General features: G+C 48.3%; 1 protein-coding gene across 2 annotated transcripts in view; it reads right to left on the bottom strand.

The window, feature by feature from the left end:
• XPNPEP3 (X-prolyl aminopeptidase 3) overlaps positions 1 to 26,202 on the bottom strand; it is a 160,524-nt gene that overhangs the window by 37,886 nt on the left and 96,436 nt on the right. For both annotated transcript variants that reach the window (XM_078640651.1, XM_078640654.1), the window contains one exon: positions 14,098 to 14,300. In XM_078640651.1, coding sequence (XP_078496777.1) covers positions 14,098 to 14,300 — 203 coding nt within the window. The remainder of the gene's footprint in view (positions 1 to 14,097; positions 14,301 to 26,202) is intronic.

Genomic DNA, 26,202 nt, shown 5'->3' with positions numbered 1-26,202 from the left:
GTAGCCAAGGGGCTTCTTACCCCTGGGGTCACTACACTCCTAGATGACTACTTCCTGTGTGGAGTGGGCATTATCCTGTCCCAGAGTTCCTAATTCCAACACACATAAGAAGGTGGAATTCTCTCTTTCGTGTTCACTTCAGGCTGCCCACCTTAGGGGTGTGACTAGCATAGTGGAGCAACATGTCATGCATTGCTAATTTCCCGCCTGTCCTGGTGCTAAAAGAGCCTCTGGGTTGGGGGTAACATCTTCCAGGTCTAGGGGAAGCTGACTTGCATATCACAGGCAGTGGGCTCTTTAATCTTCCTGCCTTGGCATGTAACTTTACTAGCCATCCTGCTGGAGGAGGTGTAAACACCTCCTGCCAGAGCAGGCATTGTTTCCGACCTCTGAGAGTGTGTCTCTCACTTCCTAAGGGGGTCATAATCTCATCTGTGGTGGCAGGCTGGACAGGACCAGTGAATCAGCACACTCGGACTAATAGGGTTCAGAGGGTACTTCTAAGGTACCCCCTGTTTGCATATATTAATAAATCCACCACTGAATTCAGTGTGGGTTTATTAATAAGAGGTGTTTGATACCAAACATCATAGATTTCAGTGAAGCTATTATGTAGCTGGGAACATCGTTTTGACCAGTACCCTTACAAACCTAAAGTAGGCTTCCCTGCTCACTTGTAATATCCACCAATGGAACTAGACATTACAGGGGTATATCTGCTCCTGCTGACATGTCCTCACTTGTGCTAGAATGCACCCTACCTTAGGGCTCCAATGTCTGCTGTAGTGGTGATTTACATATAGCCCATGCAGTGCTTTCACATGGCACACAGGAGTGTGCCAAGTCATGTTTTCAAACATGGTTTGCACCATGACACGCAGCCTGCAATGGCAGTCTGTGTGGAATTTGTGTGTGGGTCCCTTAGGGTGGCATAAGATATGCTGCAGCCCTTAGGGACCCTCTTGAGTACCCATTCCCTAGGTACCTGGGGTACCATTTCAATTACTAGGGACTTACAGGAGTGCTAAGGTCCTTGGCCAATTGTAAAACAATCAGCCATCACTTTGTTTTAAGGAAGGAGCACTGGCACTGAGGCCTGGTTAGCAGGCCTCAGTGCATTGTCAGAGTCAAAAACCAGCAGCTAAGAAGGGGGGAAAACGTGGAAGGACAACTGCAAAAAAAACCTGTTTCCTTAAGTTACTCTAGAGATCGATTTGTAAGCAACTCCAGACAATGCTAAATGTGAAGGCTTCGCATCCAGGCACCCACACCACTGCTCTCAGAAGAATGTCCAGTCAATAGCCTGGTCAGGGAAAGTTGCATAGGCTTTTTCCCCAATCCCTCTCATACCTCTAGTGATAAACAAGTGCCAACAGTCATATATGGCACTGATTCTAATCGCCCTCCAATGGGCAAGACAGACGTGGTTCTCCGACCTAGTAAAGATGCACAAGAAACAAAAAAGATTACCGACAAGGCACAAAATCCTCTCCATGCACGGAGGTAGGATCCACTGCCCGGAAGCAAACAGCCTAAGCTTAGTGGTTTGGCTACTCAGGAGACTCAGGAGTTTGGACACCTATATCATCCAAAGCACCCATGAAATTCTAAAAGAAGCTGATGACCAAGTACAAAAAAAATGCTACACAGCGAAGTGGCAGAGATATGCCCCGTGGTGTGGGGAAAAAGAACTGTTCCATAACAGGACAGAGGACACTACAGAAATCAGGGACCTAAAATACCTCCTAGATTACGGTTTGGCGTATGCTTCACTGAAAGTTCACTTGGCGGCTATAACAGCCTACACAAGAGGACACATAGGGAGACATTTACATGACACCTGATTTTAAAAGGTTTCATGAGGACAAAAGGAATAGCTGCACTCAGATCGACACCCACACCAGTGCGGAATCTCAACCAGGTACTAGCTCAACTAATGAGAGATCCCTTTGAACCACTCTCCACAAGGTAGAACTACAGTTATTGACCCTAAAGACCGCCTTCCTAACTGCTAACACAAAGCTGTGCAGGGTAAGCGAGCTGTAGGGGCTAACCACCCAGGAGCCCTATACGCAAATACTTACGGTAGTCATGCAGATCGTCCCATGCTTCCTCCCAAAGGTCATATCACAGTTCCACGTGAACTAAACTATTCAGCTCCAGGGTTTTTTTCAGCAACCAAAAACACAAGACGAAAGAGCTTTGTGTATGCTAGATGGAAGCAGAGCTGTGATATATTATCTAGAAAGGACAAGGGAGTTCAGAAAGGGAAGCCAATTCTTTGTATGATTTGCGAGCTTGAACAAAGGCTCACCAGCGATGAAGTGGACCACTGCAAGGTGGACAGTACAAACAATCTAATAGTGCTAACAAAAAGCAGGGGTTCGATTAGTCACAAGACCCAGGGTGCATTCCATAAGGAAAAAAGGAGCCACCCTGGCCTTCCTAGCAAACGTTCCAATAAGCAACAACCATCATCATCATCAACATCTTTATTTCGGCTTCGTTTGCCACAAAAGATAAGACGCAACAATTATACAGATACAACAATTAGTTACATCATGGACAATTAATCAGAGATCTTAAAAACAGCAACTTAATTCCTTAATGCATAGCAATATGCAGGGAGCTCTAATTAGTCCATTAAAACAATGAAAAATGTTAAAATGGTATTTACATGTTGATAATATTTAAAATGTAAAATTAGGCAATTATTCAACAACCCTGGATAGTAATCGTCTTCTCTTCTGCATGAAGGTTTCCGGGTATTTGGCTACCGCGAACACTATCATACCAGAGAGGTCCGTTTTGAGAACCCTATATGCCTGCAGGCAGTGAGTAAAGTCCAGATTTTTACAGGCCAGAACAATCCTTCTAGCTTGCACATAGGTTCGACAGAAGAACAATATGTGCAGCTCTGTTTCCTGCTCATAGTTACACCCGGGGCAGTGACTCAGGGAGGGCTCTGTCCATTTGCTTGTGAAGGCTCGGATTGGTAGACTTCCGTACCTCCACTGTAGGTACAATTTCCTGGTGTTCGTTGGAAATATGACGTCTAGGATTCCCTCCAGCTTATAAGTATCCTTAATCTTTAGGAAGGAGTCAGTCGGGTACTAGACTGTGTGCCCTGTCTATGTGCCACTATTTTACTTTCGTAGTACAACGAAAGCAACTGCTTCCGAGAAACCGTGGGGCCAGCAGTCGCAGGATCAAACCACAGTTTGGCTAGTCCCAAGCGCACAAACTCGTTTTTTATATACTGAAACCAGGGAATATTCCCTACAATCGAGTAATTCAAAATTTCCTGCAGCTCGGACCTGTAGTTTGCCAGCTCTGGTGTGGTCCATACTCTACGCCAGAAGGTCAAGGGCCTAGCACCCAAGTCTTCATCAAGCGGCCTTAGTCCCAAATCAAGCCTCATCGGCAACAGGGGGTACTAGGGGGGAGGGATAAAAGCTGCCTGATGAATTTATTCTCCGTTGCCACCAACTCACGTTTACACATATGGCCCCGGAGTTCACTACCATACATAACCGCTCCCCTGGCCTGCGCTCTATAGATCTCTAATGGGGGACCGATAGCCTTGATAGTAGATTTGTTTTTATTTATAAGGATAACCACTCCTCCAGCCAGTTGGGCCAGTTTAAGTTGTGATTTTGTTTGGTGATGTCCCCACGACATATTCTCATTTAGAGTCACCCCAAGGTATTCGAAGGTTCTAACCCTCTCCAGCCTATTTGCACCGATGCATGGATTAGGACGTGTTTTAGATGGGGGATTAAAAATCATATATTTGGTCTTGAGAGTGTTAATCTCAAGGCCATGATTTCCACAGAATACCTCGAAACCATTGAGGACTCGTTGGATCCCCATAGGTGATTTAGACAGCAGCAGGGTGTCGTCCGCATCACCATCCTCCACCCCATTTAAATGGGCGATTACCCCGTTGACATAGAGGCAAAACAGGGTCGGTGCCAACACATAACCCTGTCTTACCCCCCTGTCAACGGGGAATCTATTAGATAGAGAGCCATCCCGGCCACATCTAACCTGTGCATAGTTATCCGTGTGTCAACTGACAATCATATTTAAAAGGTGTTGCGGTACCCCCATGTTGGATAGGACAGACCAGAGTTTTCTTCGGGGTACGAGATCAAAGGCCGCCCGTAGATCTACGAAAACGGTATAGAGGCTGCCACCCTCCAGCGTTAACGTTTCCCAATACAGAAGGGCCAAGCGGAAAATTTTATCTATGGTAGAGACTTTATTCCTGAACCCTGCTTGATAAGGGCTCAGGACTGAATGATCAAGCATCCACTCTAATAGGCGGTCCAGGATTAGCCTAGCAAAGACCTTTTGTGGGACGTCTATGAGGCTGATAGGCCTGTAGTTGACTGGGGGCAGAGGAGAGCCCTTCTTGAAGATGGGTACAATCTCTGCCCCCAGCCAAGTACTAGGAACCTCCATCCCACCTAAAATTGAGTTAAAAAGGACCTGTAAGTGTGAGGCCCAGACAGTTGGTTCATGTTTGAACAAGTCTCCCGGGAGCCTGTCCAAACCCGGAGCTTTCTCCGCTCTCAATTTGGCAATTGCGGCACCAACAAATGTGTGGCAGCCACATGGTCATCAATCCACACCTTCACAAAACACTATTGTGTGGACATCCAAGTCAACAAGGAATCACAAGTGGGACAAAGAGAACTGAAACATTTGTTAACAAGCTCAGATTCATTTCAACCCCACCTTCAAAAGTGAACAAAGATACTGCTATAAAATCAATACACAGCATGCAAATCCAGAAAAGATTCACGCTTCGAAACAAAATGGTTACTTACCAGGAGTAGTTTTGCAGCTTGATGGCTTTTCTGGATTCACAGGCGACCCTCCGACTACCCCAGGAAATGAGGTGCAGCAAAAAATTGAAAGAGACTGTGACACCGCTCAAACATAAAAGGAAGCCATTAAAGACAAGGAGAGTCGCCAAGGGGAAAAAGGAATCTCAAGATGGCGACCTTGCACAGTGGTTTGGGGGCCACACATCTGATGTCATGGAGGGATGGACACAGCACCAAATGGCTACAGATGATGTCCAGCAACAAAGAAAAAGAAAGGGAGGACTAACAAGAGGTTTCTAGACCCAACCACTAGATGGTGGAATAAAGCATAGCATATGAATCCAGAATATTTTTCAAGCTTCAAAATTACTCATACTGGTAAATAACCACTTCATTATTCAGCCTATGATATATAAATAGTCATAGCCAACACATGTTTAGCTTCAGCAGTTAACCAATGAGCTGTGTCCAGTTAAATACTGATGCCATGTCACAGTCAAAGTTGAATATGAGTTTTGATAGTTCAGCACTGTTATTTGTACAGGTCACCAAGCCAGGTCCCGTTGTGTTGTTTTCGCATTTACCAAGGAGTGGAAAGTGTCTGGTATGTTATTGGACAGGCTCTTTCTTCATGCCTCTGAAAACAAAAAGTTCCCCAATCTGAATTAGCCAGAATATACTGTTCACTTCAGAGTAAAAGTCTCTTTCCTGCGTCTCTCAAGACCATCAAGATTATGGACTAAGGACTAGAGAACTCTGTAAGCGTGGTAGATGACAATAAGCTAAAACACTTTGAACAGGAAGGAAAGGCTGTGCTCTGATATGTAATGGGCATTTGAATAGGGTACAATTTGGCATTGATATGGCATCATGGCAGGTTTGGCACTCAGGAGACTTTCTTGCTGGGTTGCATGGTTATCCTCACTGACCAGATTTGACTCAGCTTGCGAGGATATTTGTATTGTATTCTGTTCATATTATCAGTTAGGAGATTTTGCATTATTTGTGCTGTAGGTCACAAGGCTTTGCCAATTGCTTAGACATTTTAAAGAATGATAGGCAACCCAACTCATGTGTGTGTGTTGCCCATGAGAGGCAATATAACAGAGATCGTAACGCCACTTTTCTAATAAGTAAGAGGTGAGTAAGACTTGCTTAGACTCAGTAATTAACTCATCTGTGGACTGAGAAACTTTAAAGATCTTAACAACAGCAACACATTTTTTAGGGATTTCTAACAAATATTTATTGACATTTTTAGTCCTTTCCTAATGTGATCAATTGAACAAGAATGTTTTGCTCTGACTCAAGAGCCTGATAGGTTCTAAACCACTGATACATCAACTGAAAATAAATACAAATAAAGGCATTAAGATTACAAATTCCCAAAGGTCCCCAGATAGCATTTGCTCTGTCTATACAACAAACATATGTTCACTTAATACTGGACAATTGACCAGATAACGTGTTGTATGCAGCACTTCACACCACACTTCTAAATTTTTTCAACTGATGTATTTAAAATTATTATCACCACCCAATTTAATGTTGCTCAATGGACAAGTTACTTACTTTCGGTAATACCGTATCTGGTAGAGACATGATCTAGCCGCAGATTCCTTAACTTTGAATTTCCCAGGCATCAGACTGGATCCGGAAGATTTTTCTTTGAGCAATACTCCTGTGAGCTAGTAGGTGGCGTTGGACGGCTCCAGATAAAGTCATCCGTGCCGGTGTGAAGTCTGCTTCACCAATATAGGCACCACCTCGGCGCGTTCTGACGTCATTTACTTTTCACGACTTTCCACTTCAGTAGCGCGGAGCAATGAAGAGCACTGACATTGGTGTGTTTTGAACAATTAGGGCCCTGAAAGGGATCATCCCTGTCCACAGTGCAGGGAGGATGGGTGGACCGGTAAGGAATCTGCTGTTAGATCATGTCCTTATCAGATAAGGCATTACCAAAAGTAAGTAACTTGCCCATCTGATAGAGACATCTAGCTGCAGATTCCTTACCTTTGAATAGATACCCAAACAATACCATCCCCGGCGCAGGGACTGCGGAAAAGTTTAGACCAGGAAGTTCTGCAGGACAGAGCGGCCAATAAAGCCGTCCCTGCGGACTTAACTGTCCAGGCTGTAGTGCTTCGTAAACTTGTACAAGGATGCCCCCGTTGCTGCCTGACAAATGTCGAGGACTGGAACTCCACATTGCAATACCGTGGTAGCAGCCTTAGTTCTGGTGGAATGAGCCCTTAAGCCTTCAGAAGGCTGCTTTGTGGCCAGAGTGTAGCAGATTTGGATGCATAGGACAACCCATTGTGAGATAGTCCTGTTCTGCACTGCACAACATTTCTTTGATCCAACGTACCTCACAATGAGTTGCCCGTCCACCGGAACTCTTTGGTGCGGTCAAGGTAGAGCAACAATGCTCTTTTGGGTCCCAGACAGTGGAGTCCGTCCTCTTCTTTAGAGCGCTGTGGAGGAGCGTAGAAAGTGGGCAAGGTGACAGATTGCCCCACATGGAATGGTGTTACCACTTTCGGTAAGAAAGAGGCCATAGTGCGAAGGAGCTTGGATGACAGAGCATGCAGTTCGATCACCCTCCTGCAGATGTAATTGCCACTAAAAAGGCTGTTTGATAGTAAGCAGCCAGAGGGGGCAATTATGCAGAGTCAAATGGATCACACATTAGAAAGATAAACACCAAATTAAGGTCCCACTGAGGCATAATGAAAGCAGAAGGTGGGAATATATGTACAACTCCTTAGAGGAATATATTTACAATCTAGATTTGAATAATGAGGGTTGATGTGGCAGCTTCATGAAGGCAGACAGAGCTGAAAGGTACCCTCTAAGAGTGCCCAGTGCAGAACCCTGCTGAGAAGAGGGTCAAAATAAAAAGCAAAACTTGAGAAAGGGAAGAAGAAATAAACCTTTCTGAACAATATTTTACAAATTTGTGGCATCTGCAGGCACACACAGGCTTGGTAGAGAGATGTCAGGCTGCCAAAATAACATTAAAACTTCTGAAGGAATGTCGAATGCTATCAACCGCCACCACTCATTCTCTGCGCAACATCACTGTGAAACAAGGCGTAGAGTTGACAGGTTCGGGGGAAGGACCCTCCCCTGCTGCTGCGACAAAGGTACTCCCCAAGGGGCAGCCTGATCTGAGAATCAATGATCAGTTGGAGAAGGTTGGGATCCCAGACTCTCCATTCCCAGTCCAAAGCCACAAGAATGGCTCGGGCCCAGTCACTCCTGATCTTCCTGAGCACTCTGGACAGGAGTGGTATTGGCAGAAAGGTGTATAGGAGGCCTGAGCTCCACTCAAGATGAAAAGCGGCTCCGAGCTTGATTTGCAATTTGGTTTGATTTGCAATATGTAAAGCGCAACAATTACCCTAAGGCATCAAGGCGCTGAAGACCAGCCGTACGGAAGGGAACTGAAAGAGAAACTACCCCAGATAGAAGCTAGACCGAGAAAAGCCATGTCTTAAGAGCCTTTCTGAATGGTAAAAGAAGGGGGATGGCCCTTAGAGTGAGAGGAAGGGAGTTCCGGAGTTTGCTTGCTGCCACCGAGAATGCTCTGTCACCCCATCTCCTCTTTTTGGTTCTTGGTACCACCAGTCGCATTTGAAGCGAAGATTAAAGAGGTCTGCTGGGGGAGTGTCATCTGATCATTGTTTTTAATCTTGACGGGTAAGGTATATAGAGTGACTTGTGTACCATGCAGAGTTACTGAAAGCTAATACGTCTATTGATAGGGAGCCGGTGCAGAGATTCTAGCCCCTAACTGGCCAGTGCATTCTGCAGCACCTGAAGTTTCTACTGTGTGTTCTTTTTGGAGTCCAGGTATAGTGAGTTAGAGTTATCGAGTCTAGACATTACCAAGGCCAGTGCTACCAGTATTCATGCTGGCCGTTGAGTGAGAGGGAAGATTTTTTTGAGCATCCTTATGATCCAGGTACAAGTAAGGGCTGGGGCCAACACTTGCTGTTGCACTTTGATGTCGCTGATCCGAATATCATCACTTCTGTCTTATCCCCATTAAGCTTCAAGAAGTTACCAGACATCCACTCTGCCACTTTAGTCATGCATCCGAGAATGTTTTCTGACGTTGAACATGAGCCTTTGGGGATTGTAACAGATCTAACCAAGGCTCTCACTGCTGTTAAAAGAGACCTTGCACCACCTGCAGATGGAGACGCCATTCGTGATCCACAAGGTATCGAGGGCTGAGTTTGTCCGCCCTGGTGTCCAGAGAACCTGCCAGGTGTTAAACCACCAGGGATATGCCCTGCTGTTCCAGCCAAGTCCAGAGACATAGGGCCTCTTGACAAAAGGTCCACAACCCTACCCCGCCCTGTTTGTTGCAGTACCACATGGTGGTGGTGTTGTCCATGAACTCTTGAACCAGCTTTCCTTTTACCGAAGGAAAAAAAGCTTTCAATGTCAAGTGAATCGCTCGCTGCTCCAGCAGGTAGATGTGGAGTCCGGATTCCGCCTGAGCCAGAGTCCTCTGATCTCCTCCTCTTCCAGATGAGCGCCCAAACCCAGAAGTGACACATCTGTCACTACTGTGTGGTCTGGTTGGAGGAGGGAGAGGGGTCTGCCTCTGACCCAATTGCGGTCAGTAAGCCAACACTACAAGTCATGTGCAGTTCTCTCTGAGATCTGGAACATGTTGGAGAGATTCCCCTGATGCTGTGCCCACTGGAACTTCAAGTCCAACTGCAGAGGCCGCAAATGCCATCTTGCATGTGACATTAGCAGGATACAGGAGGCCATGAGGCCCAGCAGCTTCAGAGTCATCTCACTGAAATCCAGGACAGAGGCTGAAACATCAGTATCGTAGCCTGAATATCCTGGACTCGCCGTTCGGGAGGATAGGCCCGAAAATGCACTGTGTCCAAAACAGCTTCAATAAAAGGGAGCATCAGAGAGGGAGTTAGGTGTTACTTTGGCACGTTGATATAGACCCCAGCGAATGCAGGAGGTTCGCCATAGTCTGGAGGTGGGAGACGACAGGCTGGGGCGAACACGCATTCAACAGCCAGTGGTCAATATACGGGAGGAGTGACACCCATGATCTGCCATGATGAGCTGCGACCTCCGACATCACCTTAGTGAACACCCGAGGGTCACTAGTAAGGCCAAAATGGAGCACAGTGAACTAAAGTGCTCAAGGCCTACCATAAACCGCAGGTAGTGCCAATGAGCAGGTAGGATGGGAATGTGAAAATAGGCGTCCTGCAAGTCCAATGCTACCATCCAGTCTCCTGGGTCCAGGGCAGACAACACCTGAGCTAAAGTGAGCATCATGAACGTTTCCTTTTTTAGGAAGTATTTGAGGGCTCGCAGATCTAGGGTAGGGCGCAGGCCCTTTTCCTTCTTCAGGACCAGAAAGTAGCGAGAATACCAACTACAGCCTACTTCTGGCGCAGAAACCCTCTCTTTGGCTCTCTTGGCCAAAAGAGTCCTCACTTCCTCCTGAAGCAAAGTCAGGTGATCCTCCATCAGCCGGTCGTAAGTTGGAGGAATGGAGGAAGGAGTAGTCTTGAAGGGGAGGGAGTAACCCCTGTGGACTATCTGGGGGACCCACCTGTTCGAGGTGATGTTCTGCCATTGGTGAAGGTGATGGCTTATCCTGCCACCAACTGGCCGCCCATGATCTTGAAGGGCTGGCCTAGGAAGGTTTGGAGGCTGAGGTTGCAAGGGGGGTGGTGGACTGACCCGACCTCAGGGTGCCCGACCCACAGGGTTAGAATGAGCAGCACAGAGAATGTTGAATTTGCGCTGTGTTGTGGCTGGTATATGGCTGGCGCGGCTCAAATCTCCTTCTGTAGCCATGAAAGGGGCAAAAGGCAGACTGGGCTTGAGTGGCCACTGGGAGGACCAAGGACATGGCCGTAGCCTGTGAGTCCTTAAAGAACTCCAGCGCCATGACTGCCTTGTCTCCGAAGAGACGGTGCAAGCAAAGGGCATGTCCAGGAGAGAGGCTGTACATTGCCTGAAAAGCCAGAAGTCCTCAACCAGGCATGGCGTCGAATAGCCACTGTAAAAAAAAAAATAATTGCTCTGCCCAGCGAGTCAGTTGCGTCAAGAACACAACGAATGGTGAACTTTGCCGCATCTCTCCCGTCTGATACTGCTTGGGAGAGGATGACCCAGGCCTCCTCTGCGACCTGAGGCAATACTTGCGCAACCGGTTCCCACAAAGTATGGGAATAACGGCCCAATAATCATGAAGAGTTCTCCAACCACAATTCAAGGCTGGCAGGAGAAAATATTTTCTTATCCCAACTATCCAGCCTCTTGGATTCCCTATATAGGGGTGCGGAAGAGAACGCGCCTTGGGAGGTAGAGGGTTGGACCACCAAGCTCTCAGGGGTAGGGTGGCTGGTGAGGAAATTTGGATCACCCAGTGCAGGGTGATGGCGGTGTGAAATTGCCCTATTCACAGGAGAACCTGTGCTGGGTATAGACAAGGTACCCAGTAGGATATCAGTTAAGGTCTCTTTGAAAGGCACCAAGTGTTCTGAGGAGGAGACACCGAGCTGCAGAAGCACTGTCAAGATGTTCGTCTTGACTGCCACGGGAAGCTGAAGGCCCAGGACCTCAGCTTGCATCAGCACAACTATAGCATATGATGCTCCAACCTCTGTAGCCACTGTAGCAGGAGAAAGTAGGCCATAATCTGGAGCGGTATCCAGCTCGCTGGCTTCAGCCAATTCCTCATACCAGTTCATTTCTTAATAAGGTTGATCTTGTAAAGGGTCTAGCGACCCCTCTCAATCTTCCTCCATTCCTAGCGCTTCAGAATAGGGCATAGAAAGCGACCTAGAACCTAAGGGTCCTATTGGCACCGGTATCGGCGCCTGAAGGCTTCAATCCGACTCTTTGTCGTCGGGGATCGCAATGGGGCTAGCACCGCCAGTAAGCAGTGTTGGGACCGGTGCTGGTGCGGAACCCAATGGAGCCCCCTCTGAGTCTCCGGGGTCCAAAGATGCACCAGTAGAGTTAGGCAGCCCAAATATGAGGCACAATGCATCATACAATTCCTTACGCTGGCTGGGGGTCGCTCCGGCTCCTGGGAAGTGTGGAGCCAATCCTGGCGCAGGTTCCCAGGAACGGGGCTAAGAGAGTCGAGACACCTTTGTCGCTTCAGCCGGGGAGAGGTCAAAGGACGCTTCGATTTCTTATATTTCTTGTGCTTCTTACCTGATCAACTCGGCGACTTTGAGTGGGAGAACAAAGACTTGAGACTCCTGGAGCAGTGCCCAGACATTCCTCGCGACCAATAACAAGACCTGCGGGGAGAACGACGTGGTGCTGAGCGCCTGGCCACAAGCAGCTTTAGGGACTGTTCCCTCAAAGCTTTTCGAGCCATGGCCCAGCAGTCGGAGCACAACTTTGAGTCATGGTTGCGCTCCAGACACAAACCAGGTGTGGGTCTGTTACCGACATGGCGTGGTGACAGGCACTGCACGGCTTGAAAACAGAAGTCTTCTTTGACATGAGGAAAAAACATACACACCAAAAAAGGGTCGACAAAATGACGAACAAAGTCTGCCAAAAAGTGACAGAGGGTACCTCTGTTCATGAACCTACACTACCTGGCGCGGAAAGAAAAGAACTGAAGTCAACGCGCTGAGGTGGTACCTATACAGGTGACGCGGACGGCTCAATGGCGCAGATGATGCCGACAACGTCATGTGGAGCCGACCAAAACGCAGGGTTTTAGCTTGAAGAAAAATCTTCCAGAACCAGTCTGACGCCTAGGAAATTCAAAAGTAAGGAATATGCGGCTAGATATCTCTATCAGATCTACCAACCTAGGCAGGACGGAAGGTTGAGGTCAGCATGCTTGTGATTCAAACTTGTGACCATAAAATAACAGATGTCCTTAGCGCTCTTTTAACTGAATAATCTATTTTTACAGCTAAGACACTAGTGATGGAAGTATGGGGTGGTCCCCAGGGAGAGTGGAGTTTAAAGATTATTCATTATCATAATTGGGAACTCTGGTGCACTAGAAGCATTGTAAACTCAATATCCTTTTATGCAAGCATAATTAATTAATACAAGAGTTTAGATTTAGGATCCTAGCAACCACTAGTATTCCAAAACGTCAGCCCATTTCATTAATGTAGCCAAGCAAGCACTAAGAATTTCTGCCTCTCACATAATTCCCACGATATGCCCTAGTTGGCGATCAAACTATGTCCACATAAGAAGAACACCTTGCTTAATTTAACCTGAACTAAGTTCGAAAACACTTGTTTCTTTTTTTAATGCTGCTGATGAAAGCAGATAAAATTAAATATTAAAAAAAGAATAAAGAAAACAGTGTTTAAATACTTCACTGACTGGTGCAGTGTCTGAATATACAACTTTTCACAAAGGGATAGAACTAACCAAATGCTTTGGTCCCAAACAAGATGGGGTAGCAGGTCCCATTGGAGGTGCAAACTTCAGACTGTGCACAAAATGAGACTGCATTCTGGGAGAAAATCGCAAGTGTTAACTCCCACAATCTGTGGCAGGAAAAACATGCTATACATCGTGGGAGCAAACTGCACAGCATTTCACTTTGCATGTTGAGAGCTGTATTATGGAAAATGTCCCATGGGTGAAGCAGCTATTTGTGCCTCCTTTTTTGCTCCACCCTGGGGTACTTTGGTATTACAGAAGGGGCAGGAGATGCCTGTGCAGCGCCTTCGGTAATATGGACTGCGCCTTCGCAAAGTGTGAGTGGCCCCATACAAAGGAGGGAAAACTGTTGCTTTTATGCCTCCGCTTTATTGAAGCACAGGTGCCAGGGTAAATAAGCATGTGGGGAGGGAGCTTCACATTTCACATGAACGACCTCAGCTTGGACCCTTAGGAAAGTGGGCAAAGAGGTCCCAGCCAACATCCAGTCACCTCTCCTTCAGCTGGGTGCAGTCAGTCACTGTGCCTGCTTGTGACAGGTCGCAACAGTATCCTCAAAGACTTGTCAATAATTCTGCATTGGAAGACAGACCAGAATTTCTCAACGCTAGCCCACCTTTCAGTGCTGTGCTATCCCTAAGCAGGCATAAGCATGTGTCTGCACAGCGGCAGCCATGTGTTACCCTCCATCGTTCAGCACACTGTCCAGGTTTGTGCCAGGCTCATCCAGTGAAGGGCATACCACAGTGCAGACCAGGAAAGTGCAACCCATGTGTACTAAGGCACTGAGTCAATGTATTTATCATGCTTAAGTTGTGTGTACCTGGGAGGAGATCCTGCCTGCGGTCTTCATCAACTCCACCTCCGCCTGGGATTTGAGCAGTCTCAGATTTTGGATCAGATGGCGGACAGCCCGGACCTTGTTCCGGCTTTTGGCTTGCGGTTCCACCAGGGGATGCAGGAGACTCCAGTGCAGTGCTGAGTGTGGAGGCTTCACAGCATCATACCAGAGAGTGACTGACTCATCTAAAAGAGAGAGGAATAAAGTCACAGCAGAAATAAGAGGGGTCCTAGGCTGCAGGTACCCTTGTATGCTTGGGTTTTGATTCAACAAGCTAGTTTAGAGAGCGGTTAGACCTCTACTAGGATGGAACTTGAAAACCACGAGAGTAGACAGAAGATTGCAGGATAAAATAAGCAGCATATATGGTTAGCATTTGGATCCTATCCCCGGACGTTTCATCCATCTATAGTAGCCCCACTCCTGACCAGCAGAGTTCAGTGTAAAATCCGGTTCTGACTCTTCCACATTAGGGTCTGCGTTCTTCAATGCACTCCCTCCCCGCTCCTTCAAGTGTCACCGTAAGAGCAGTATTGGGATCTCCCTGCCCGGGGGCTTTTACTTCAGCAGCACTTTTAGACCCTCCAGAAGGTGTCAATATAGGAGCATTACTTGTCTCTTCCTCCCCGAGGGCTGTCTTACTGCAGTAGCACTCTAAAAGGAATATGCCTCTTTTTTCCGCTTTCCCTCACCCCGCATGTTGTTACAACGCGGTTGTTACGACGACTGCGTTGTAACGACGCATACCATTACCTCGCAAGTCGTAACAATGACTTGCGGAGGGGGGCGCTGGATGTTGGAATAGTATAATTTACTATTCCAACTCCAGTCTGTGCAGACAGTAGGGAGTCGTTGTAATGACTTGCGGGGTAATGGTATGCATTGTTACAACCCGGTCATTGTAACAACCGCGTTGTAACAACATGCGGGGTGACGGATGCGCAGTACTTGGCTCTCCCTTCAGGGGCTGTGCTACTTCAGCTGCACTGGAACTGTCTGATCATGCACTTCTTTCCTTTTCTTTGCTCCCATACGAGCAGGCACCCCCGGCTAACATATCTAAAAAACTGTGCAGAATCTGGTCCAAACTTTCGGTAGAAGAATGGACCTTAAATCTGAGGAAATCTATGCCCATGAGTAGCAAGGATCCCTTAGTGGCCAACGCCCTTTTTAATCAGTGGCTGGAGTCCTCATTGGATGTCGCCCTCCCCAAAACTGAACTGCACCACAGGAGTGGCACCAATAAAAAAGCATGGTACACCCCCGAACTCAAATCTCTTAAACTTATCTGTAAGCAGCAAGAGAGAAAATGGAGGAAAGACTTTTCGGATATAAGTAAAGAGAGCTATAGAACTGCATTGCGGAACTATAAGTAAAAAATTAAATCTACTCAGTCAGAATATTATTAAGGAAAGATTGCCCTAGCTTCCAATTCCCCTCGGGAAATTTTCAAAGTCTTTGGTCACTCCCTTGGGTCCCCTTAACGATCCACTCCTTGCCCACTCCCGCTGTGAGGAACTAACAAACCTCTTCGCCTCTAAAGTGGCCAATATTTACTCTTCGTTTCATCAGACGGTCTCGGGGCCACTTCGCCCCCCCTCCCCTCTTGGCATGATGAGGCTTGAGGAGCTTAATCCGCTTGACTCCTCGATGGTACAGCTTCTCCTAGGCAACCTCAAATCGGGGTCTCCGGTCGACGCTGTTCCTCCCACCATTCTTAAGAGGGTATCTGAGACGGTCGCCCCAGTCATTCAGGAGGTGGTTAATTCCTCTATGGCAGCGGGGTAGCAGGCGAGAGTAAAAGCTCTATTGAAAAAACCCAACTTAAATCCGGAGGACTGGGCAAATTACCACCCCATCTCCTTGCTACCAACCATCAGCAAGGTGGGCGAAAGGCATGTGAATTCTTTGCTCTCTGCCTTCCTCTAAAATAATAACGCACTACATTCCACCCAGACCGGTTTCAGACGCAAACAGGGCACAGAGACCGCCCTCATTGCTGTGGTTGAAGAGGCCAGAAAGGTAGTTGATGCTGGAAACTGTGCAGCTATTATATTATAAGACCTCAGCGCGGCCTTCGATACCGTCAATCACTCCATTATGATTCAAAGGTTGAGTGATGTAGGGGTGTCCGGCACCGCATTAAAATGGTTCTACTCCTTCCTGACGGATAGGACCTTCACTGTTTATGAGGACGAGGTTTCCTCCACCCGGATGCCTCTCCAGTGTGGCGTTCACCAGGGATCATCCCTCGGCCCTACCATGTTTAACATCTACATGAGACCATTGGCTGAGGTGGTGTTGCCCTGGGGGGTGCAACTGGTTACCTACGCTGACGACACCCAGCTAGTAATTTCTCTCTCTGGGCAGGACTCAGCCTACAATCATCTCTCCTCATGTCTCAGTGATGTCCTTGAGTGGATGGATGAGTCCTTCCTGAAGCTCAATGGTACAAAAACTGAGGTTATGATGCTTGGGCACAATGCACCCTCTTCAGTGGATGCATGGTGGCCTAGTAGTCTTGGACAGCCTCCTTCTCCCAAAGAGCAAATTAAGAGCCTTGGGGTCTGGTTAGACCCAACTCTTAGTTTTATGGTGCAATCTCGGAAGGTGGCAGCCACCTGCTACGCTTTAATAAGAGGAATTAGAAAAAATGTTAAGCTCCTCCCATTCAAAGCCAGGCGGATTCCAGTACAGGCCCTAATCCTCTCGAGATTGGATTACTCGAATGCTCTTTATTTAGGGGCCCCACAGGGAACAGTCAAAATCCTACAAACCGTACCAAATTGTGCGGCCCACCTGCTACTGGACATCCCTCGGCGGAGTTCAGCTAAGCCAGCATTACGCCAACTACACTGGCTGCCAGTACAGCAGAGGATCTGGTTTAAGGCCATGACTATCGTGCATAAAGCGATGTCGGAAGCCGGGCCTGCCTTAATCCAACCTATGTTCTGTCCTTACCAGACCTCTCGGACTTTAAGGTCCAGTAACAAGAATCTACTGACCATCCCTAGGATTATGATAACCCGCATGGGTGGCAGACATTTTTCTTTACAGGCTGCAAAGTTCTGGAATCTGCTTCCTGACACCATCAGACTTGAAGTGAACCATCTCAGGTTCAGGAAGATGTTAAAGACCTTTCTGTTTGCCTGAACCGTGAGGCAATGACTCGGTTATCTAATGCGCTGGGATGCCTCCGGGTAGCCATGCACTATATAAGTGCGTAGTCATTCATTCACTATCATCCAGTGTCACTATAAGAGCAGCACTTGGTGCTCCCTTCTAGGGGTGTTATTACTTCAGTCGCCCTCATGGCCCTAGCCTAGAGGATGCGTTATTAAAGTTCCCCATTTCTACTGATTTTTACAGATAAATCCAGACACAAAAACATTTCTTTTCTTGTCTGTATTTATTTTTAAATGTGGATGAAAACGAAAATTGGGTTGCTTTTGAGTGATTCTAAATACTGTCTGCCGTGAACGCCAGGCCAATAGCTGTGTGGATTAAGGTTGATACTGAAATGTGCATATTTTCTTATAAGTACATTAATTTATCTTCTGCTAGTGTTCAGAGATTTGCAACCTGGCAAGCATTCAAACATGAGGTCATATTTATCGGTTAAATAAATGTGGAAATATAATCATTACAGCTTTTTTTTCACAAAAGTCAAAATAAATATGGATATAGATAAAATCAGCAAAAAATAAATATGGATAAATATATACGGAAATGTAAAAAAAAAAAAAAACATAACACTTGGGGCCCAATGTTTTATTTCGGCAGTACTCCCAAGAGGGAGCCAGAAATGCGCCCCAAAATCCTAACTGTTACAGTGTTTCCAATTTGTGCCAGTTGCAGTTTTCAAGTCTTCGTGCACAATATTTAAAATGACTCCTTTTTATGCCCCCCGTGCCAACTAACTGGACGGTCATCATGGCAGTTTGAGACAAACTTTCTGCTCTCCACCCTTGGACCATGCCTGTCATCTTCCTTTGTTTTATCGAGTCATTCAATCTACAGGGCCAGTGGTCCTAGTCTGTTCTTCATAGCAGTTTGCTTATCGTCTGTTTATAATCTCTCAATGGTGTCAGTCCTACTTTGCTCTCAGTTTTCAAGCTCTGCTCAACAACAGGCCTGACTTATGCAGGGACTGTCCAATTCCTTCGGCCATAGGCTCTTGGGACCACCCAACTTAACAACAATCTGAGTTGCCTCAACCCCACTGGGAAAGCTCTTCCTTTAGTTCATAATTGTGGCTGGTTTTTCTAGCTGACGCTCAAAGAATCTCGGCCTTTGTCTTGACTGTTCCATACCATCGCCCTACTGCGTGGATAGTTCTTACAGTAATCTTTAAACTTGTGAAAATGCTTTACTTCTAGCTAAAATAAACCTTGAGCCGGTGTACAATACACCTATTAGTTAATAAACTGTTCTGCCTAAATGTTCTTAGGACATCTACATATGAATTTGGAGCAATTAACTTTTGTAGTAACTTCAGTGTCTTTTGTCTATCAGCCCCACTTTCAACATTTCGTTATACATTCGGGATGTCCTACCCGATAACAGAAAACACTGGATCACATAACAAAGCAGAAAAGTTTAAGTCTCAGTAAATGCACACCCTGCTTTCCACATGCCCGATTACACCTCCCTTATTCCCTTTACTGTTTTTCAGGAGGCCATCCGTAGGTAATTTTCTTTAGAGGCGGTAACAGGCAGTTGTATGAAGGAGTGAAGGCAGATGAACTAAGCAGAGAAGGTTGGTAAGTTTAGTGTTTGGTCTTTCTTCCACTTTCATTTGCAAATCCAAGAATTTAAATAGTCAATCAATATAATCAGGGTAGTGGCAGCTGCCAAAGCCATGTAAGTTCAGCCTGGTCAAACCTGAGAATCATCTCTCAAGTGACCTCCAAAGAGGAGTGCTTTCAGAAACACCAAGATGCTGCCATCGTCTGCTCTCAGAGGTAAGGCAAGAACACAGCACAATAAGCATGGTACTGTGAAGGCATGGTATTGGCAATATGGCACCTTAGAGAACTCTTCAGGCTGGGTAAACGTCTAAGATGTTTTATTACCATAAAGTTATAACAACAACAACATAAATATACACCACTCTTTCACACAAGTCTCAATGCTTTGTAATAACATGTACTACTATCACCTCACTAACTCAGTGGTACTCATTTTATCAATCTCAGAAAGATGAGGGGCTGAGTGGACCAGGACAGGTTCAAACCTGAGGCCTGCAGGTTGCCCACACATCTTTGTAATAGATTTATCATCCCACGGATCTGTCTTAATAGCCGATAGTTCAATCCACCTCACTACCATGTAAGGTTGCTGCAAATAATAGAGTCTGAAAAAAATATATTTACTTAGCTTGTACTTCCTTTTTGTGAAGTGCGGAAGCTCCCAAGGGACCACAAGCTTAAAAGACGTAGTATTGACTGAAGGGCGGAACTATTGCCCCGTGTACACAGGGCATTTCAGCCAGGCTGAGATGTACTCAAATTAACTTTTTACATAAAATATGTTACACACTAGTGACGCTTTCTTCGAAAAATGGGAAAGATCCCCTCCCCTAAATGCTACAGGTGCCATCAAAATGAAGGGGATGTTTATCGTATGGTCTGAAAAGGCCCAAAGTATTTTACATTACTAGCAATACATACATGATGATCTAACTAGGTGCGTTGGATGAGATGGGGGGAGGGGGGGCACGAGAGGGAGCGAACAGGCATTGGAGCTTTGCTTGAGAATAGGGATGTGGCTTAATATTGGAAGGCAGATGCCACCCCAAAACATGACTGGCTCAAGGGGATGGACAGCTGTCCACCTACTGAAGAAGCAATTTAAAGAGCACATTGATGCCCACATAAACACCACGAAATGGGGGTCGCTGGTGGAACCATTTCCAGTTGAACAAAACATAATCCAAATCTTTCTTGACAGTGTACTGTGGTACCTCAGAACAATATAGACTATTTGTTATTAGATATGTGAAGTGCTGATAAATGGTTACTGCATTGAGATATGTCATGTGTTGCACTACATTGTTTATTTTGCATAAAACATAAAAGAGTTTATATAAAATGCTGTACTATTAGCAAACTAGTGTCCCCTGAAAGTCCCTCTGCCCCAAAAGGAAGGAGCATGTCACCAAAGTTTGGACAAGAACTCAGAACCCTAGGAGAGTCCACGGTGGGAATAGATGAATATGTTGGAGGCTTGCAGGATCTGTACTCCCCAAAGCCCTTGGGATAAGGCTTTAGGGGAACATGAGAGAAATCCGTCAGGTAGGTTAAGCACTCCATCTAAAATTAGTTTAAAGTAAAATAACAGGGGGCGTGGCCAAGATGGCGGCAAGGTAGGACGCATAGATCAGAGCTCCTTCTCGCCGTCCACCGAATATAGCTTCATACAGCTTCTGTGGGAGCCCTGCCGACCTCCCATCACCCTGAGACCCTCCTGGACCCCCCTCGCCTCACTCAAGTGGTGGGTGGCCACGGTTTGCCCCGGTGACGGCAGCCGGCGAGGAGCGCGGCTTGCCAGACGCATACCACGTTGCGGCAGCGGCCTTGCGTAAGGGGTGGCCCCCGACTGGGGTTGCCGAGGCCGGCTTCTGACTTAGAGGCCTACACTGCGCGACCCGGAAGACACGCGATCGCGCTCCATCGCCCTACAACTGCTGACCACCTATCCCGAGGCTATCAGGGAGCGCCTACCTGGAGCGGCTCGGCCCCAACACCGCGGGGAGCGGAGGACATCTGAGTGGATGACGGTGAGCTTCCCCCCCTGGACCGCAGACTAAGGCGCCGCCCTGCGGCTTCTGGAGGCGACCCATAGCACCTGGACGCCTAGAGGGCTGGAACCGGTAGTTCTCCCTGGAGCTTGACAGAGGCTCTGGACCATCGGGAAACCAACGACGGTACGCGCCAACCCGAACAGCTGCGCAGCACCAGAACCTCTGCACCCACCTAAAGCAGCGATCGGGGGGCCCATACGAAGGACTGAATCTCTGGAGCGGCCGGAGAGCGGAGGCAGCGGCGGCGGGAGGCGGACGCACATCTAACCCCCCCATTGCTGTGGCTTGCTCCCGGGCCCCTAGGAACTGGATGGTCGCCATTCTCCCCTGCGCGCTGTGGAGTGACGGAGCATAAGTGGACTACTTGGCCCCACACAAAGCAGTGAGCGGGTGATCCATATCGGAGGACTGTGCTCCGGGAGTGACTTGGGAGTGGGCATAACGGCGGCAGTAGGGCGCGTGACACCAGTTTGCCCTCCCCAAGCTGCAGGGGCTCTCCCCCCGTCCCCAGCACTCGCCCCTGTGAGCGGTGGGGCGCTTAGACGGTGGTGGACTACGTAGGGGCACCTGCCAGCACTGGAGACTGTGACACAACGGACGACAGTGCCGCTGCACATAGCGCGTCAGTGTGCCCACGAGTGCCCTGCTGCTTCGGCTCTTGTGGGGCACATGAGGTATGAGGGAGTGAGGCTGTGATTCCCCCCCCCCCCCGGTTTCCTTCTGGGACGTGGTTTCCCTATCGAACTGGCCCCGCGAAGGGCCCCCTTGTCCAGTGCTAGCTTCTAAGGCGGTAACTAGTGCCTCAGACTGTTTGTGCAAGTCACCTGCCAGTAGACCTGCAGTGGACACAGAGAGTGGCGGACATCCCTGGACTGGGCAGAACAGGGCTGGGGTGCGGCGCGTGGGACTGGACTACCCTTACGGAGCGCTTCGCCTGCCCCTCACCGAGGCCCTTTGTGAGGGCGGCCACCACTAGCGGCACAGCAGAACGGCGACCGGGTGGACCCGGCCGCACACCCAAAACAGGCAGACCTCGCAGAACCACCTGTAAGCGGCGGTGGGCCCCCAGCAGGAGCCGGTGAGGAACCTCCTGGATCCAGATGCCAGAGCGGAGGTAAGCGGACACAACGCGGCTGAGAAGAGGGATTAGCTGCCCTCGCGGAGCAGACGGTGCTCTCGGCAGCGTGCATGACTGGCAGCACGCTCGAGTATGCCTCATCCAGAACACATAAGCAGAAAGCCCTGATAGATATCTTCGCTAGAGCTCCCTCCGTTCACAGCGTGGCGACTGTGGCACCCAAATTGGCCTTCCAGCAACAATCCCCTGGAACAAAGGGCGAACCCATAACTAAGGATTTCCTAGAATCCCTCTTTAACACTATCCGGGCAGACATCCAGAATGTGAAGACGGACCTGACCGCTAAACTAAAGGAGATCCGCAAGGATGTTGACGAGGTGGGAGAACGGATAGCTACACTGGAAGGCAGAAATTACACTACGACAACGGAGGTGGCCATGTTGCAGCAAGAAATCCTCCACCAGTTTTTGGACACCCAAGTGGCACATCGAAGACTTGGAAAATAGGTTACGTAGACATAACATCAGAATCCGAGGAGTCAATACCGCTGATGATACCAAGGACCTCTTTGCTTTTACGATGGGCCTATTCCGGTATATTTTAGGAGTACCCGACAGCACGGACATGCTATTGCTCGTGGGGTGCATTAGGGCTCCCCACGAGCGCCTAATGCACCCCCAGCTGACATCTTAGTATGCCTTCAAGACTTTAAGACCAAAGAGGCCATTCAATCAAGGGCTAGAACTCTTCATCCTATTTCCTACAACGGGCACGCCCCGGTGCTCTACCAGGACCTAGCCCTGATTACCCTTCAGCGCCGCCGCCAGTTCCGCCCGGTGACAGAGCACCTCCGTCAACAAGGTATTCCGTATTCATGGGGACACCCATTCCGCTTGATATTTCGCTTCAATGATAAACTGCACCAGATGCGCTCCGTAATTGAGTCTTGCCGCCTCTTGGGCTTGGAGGTCCCTAATGAAGATGATAACGGCCAAAGAACCACCTCGGGACCCGAAATTACACCCTCAGGGTGGCAACGCCAGAGACGACGTCGACGGGCCCGGAAACCGACGGAGGCGGACATTGCGAAGGGCCAGCAGGATGCCCTAGCCTTAGCTTCGGACGCCCTGGCTGGGACAGGCTAGACAGTTCCCTGACCAACAGCAGCTATGTACGGTGTGACATGGTTCCCTACTGTGGGGTGGACGGCGGGGGAGCAAGATCCCAGCATCTTGTTACACTGTGAACCCCGCTATGACGACCTCCTGGCTTATCTGGGAAGGCGGACATTACCCATGGAACTTATTCCTGCTCCTAGTTTCCCCATTCCTTGTTGTATTTGGAACTTTCTCTGGGACTGTGCCCCGCTTGGGGGATTGGTTACGGTTATGGGTTCCCTCATCCACCTTTTTTAATTGCCCACTTGTTTTCCCCCCAACTAAGGCGTCACTGGCTCACATTGCCGACACTCCTCTATCCCCACCGCCGCATGACGATTGATGCCACAAGACCCACTTAGAATCCTTACGCTCAATGTAAGAGGCCTGAATAACCCTATCAAGCGCAGAGCGATCCTCAGTTATCTTGAGCAATCCAAGGCCGACATATGCCTATTGCAGCAGACACACCTCTCCAAAGACCACTTTAGACTGAAATCCTGAGCTCTCCCCATCCAATTATTTTCCTCTAAGACATCCAAGTCAGCCGGGGTAGCGATACTTGTCTCACGTTCTTTTAGGGGTAGGGTCCTCCAGAAGAAAGCAGAAATTAAGGGGCGCCTAGTTACATATCAATTTGCTCTGGGAGGGATGACTTTTGTGGTGGTTTCCATATATGCACCCAACGACGGTCAGGTCAAATTTCTTCTCTAAGCCCTTCAAGAAGCCGCTACTACAGCGGTTCGCCATTTATTACTTGGGGGGGATCTCAATATTGTTTTCGACAATGACATGGACCGGTCCTGTCAAAGGACGCATCAAACAGGGGTGCTCACACCCACGGGGCGGACCTGCCTCCACGATCTAGGGTTACTTGACCTCTGGTGCCATCTCCACCCACGCACCCGTAGCTATACCTTTTACTCTGGAGCACATAAAACATACGCACGGCTAGACTACTTTCTCTGCTCTTCCTCATTTTGGGCTAATGCGCGAGATGCTGACATCCTGCCAGCCTCCCTCTCCGACCACTCCCCCGTTTTGGCTTCCTTCCGTTTGCGAGCCTCGGAGCGACCCCTTAAGAATCGGCGCATGCGCGATACCTTCCTCCACCGCACCGCAGTGCGGGAACAGGTTCAGAAAGCTATCTCGGGTTTCACTGCCCTCAACGCGAATCCCGATACCTCACTGGCTACACAATGGGGGGCGCTGAAAGCCGTCATTCGAGAGGAACTCATAGCCATTTCAGCTGCTGATAACAAAGAAAGGGCACGCAAGAGAGCGGAACTCACCCAGAAAGTGTCAGTACTGGAGCAGATGCACTGGCGCTTCCCGTGCATGGCGGCAGCTTTGCATAGAACGCAAACATCTTGCTGCTTTGGACCAAGACAGGGCCGAATAAACGGCCCTCAGGCTTCGCCACTCCTACTACACAGGAGGGGACAGATGCGGCCGCCTCTTGGCTAACAAATTTCGGGAAGCCAGGCAGAGGCAGGGAGTCCACACAATCCTCACACCGCAGAGAGAGTCAGTCTCTGAAGACGCGTCAATAGCCGAAACATTCTGAGACTTTTATGCTGCTCTTTACGCCGGGGACCCCCTGGACATTCAAACCAGCGCTGAGTACATAGCCAAAGCCTGCATGCCCAAACTCACGCAAGCCCAATTACCTCGATAGGCCGATACAGACAGAGGAGGTTATCTCCGCAATTTCGCGCCTTAAACTGGGCAAGTCTCCAGGTCCGGATGGCTACACGGCAGCCTTTTATAAGGCGATTTGCAGCCAGCTGGCCCCTATCCTGACGGCGCTGTTTAACACCTTTGAACACACGGAGCCATCCCTGGGGAGATGCTAGAGGCGGCGATAGTAGTTATTCCCAAACCAGGGAAAGATAACACGGTCTGCAGCGCCTATAGGCCCATCTCTCTTTTGAACATTGACATCAAATTATAGACCAGTATCATAGCGACTCGCCTGGCTCCATATATGGCCCAATTGGTCGAGCCAGACAAAGCGGGCTTTATCCCGCAAAGGCAAACTAATGATAACACTAAGCGAATTCTGCACTTGATTGAACTGGCCTTTCGCACACAAGGGGAATATATCCTCCTAGCCAAAGACGCGGAAAAAGCTTTTGATAGGGTACAATGGCCTTATCTAGAGATGGTCCTGATCGCTGCAGGCTTTGGTGAGAAACTGCGGTCCCGAATTTCAAATTGTTATTGCTCCCCTTGGGCGAAAGTCCGGGTTAATGGTCATACTTCCTCTCGGTTCCCTATTGGGAGAGGCACTAGGCAGGGATGCCCCTTGTCACCCCTCCTTTTTGCCCTTTACATGGAGTCCCTGGCCCTTAGACTCCGACAGCACCCCCTCATAACCGGGATCAAATTTGGGGGAGATTTTCACACTATTAGCCTCTATGCCGACGATATCCTTCTCTCTCTCTCTAACCCTATCACGACTATGCGCGCACTCTTTGTCGAACTAGACTGTTTTGCACTGGGGTCTGGTTTTAAGATCAACATGGACAAATCCATAGCCCTTAATATCTCCCTCTCACCGCACACTCTCGCACACCTGCGAGAGGAACACCCGGTGGAATGGGCCTCAACCACAGTCCCCTATCTGGGAATCCAATTGGCCCCACAATACCCGCTACTGCGGATATTAACTACTCTAGCCTTCGCGCAAGTATCCGTACGGTACTCAATAGATGAAAAACTTGCACGATGTCCTGGCTAGGCCGGATTGCGGCTGTTAAGATGACAATTCTCCCTCAAATCCTATACCTCTTTTTGTAAATGTTCTTGAATTCTTTTCAGTTTGTGGGCCCGATCCACGCCTCTTACCTCTGGTAAAGTTACCCTTTGCGACCCTATGGTCCCATATGCGCAGATTTTATGGAGCCGAGAGCCTTGTTTCCTTTTATCTGTTTGTCTTCAAATCAATAAAAAGATTTAAACTATAAAGTAAAAAAAAAAACCTGCATGTTCTTATGAGAGCTTCCTATGAGAGAGCAAGCACAGTCTGGTCACATCATTTTGTA

This window comes from Lissotriton helveticus, chromosome 1_1 (assembly GCF_964261635.1).
Source record: "Lissotriton helveticus chromosome 1_1, aLisHel1.1, whole genome shotgun sequence".
NCBI classification, from domain to species: domain Eukaryota; kingdom Metazoa; phylum Chordata; class Amphibia; order Caudata; family Salamandridae; genus Lissotriton; species Lissotriton helveticus.
Note: the sequence above shows the minus strand (reverse complement) of the source record. Positions and strands in the feature narration are given on the sequence as shown.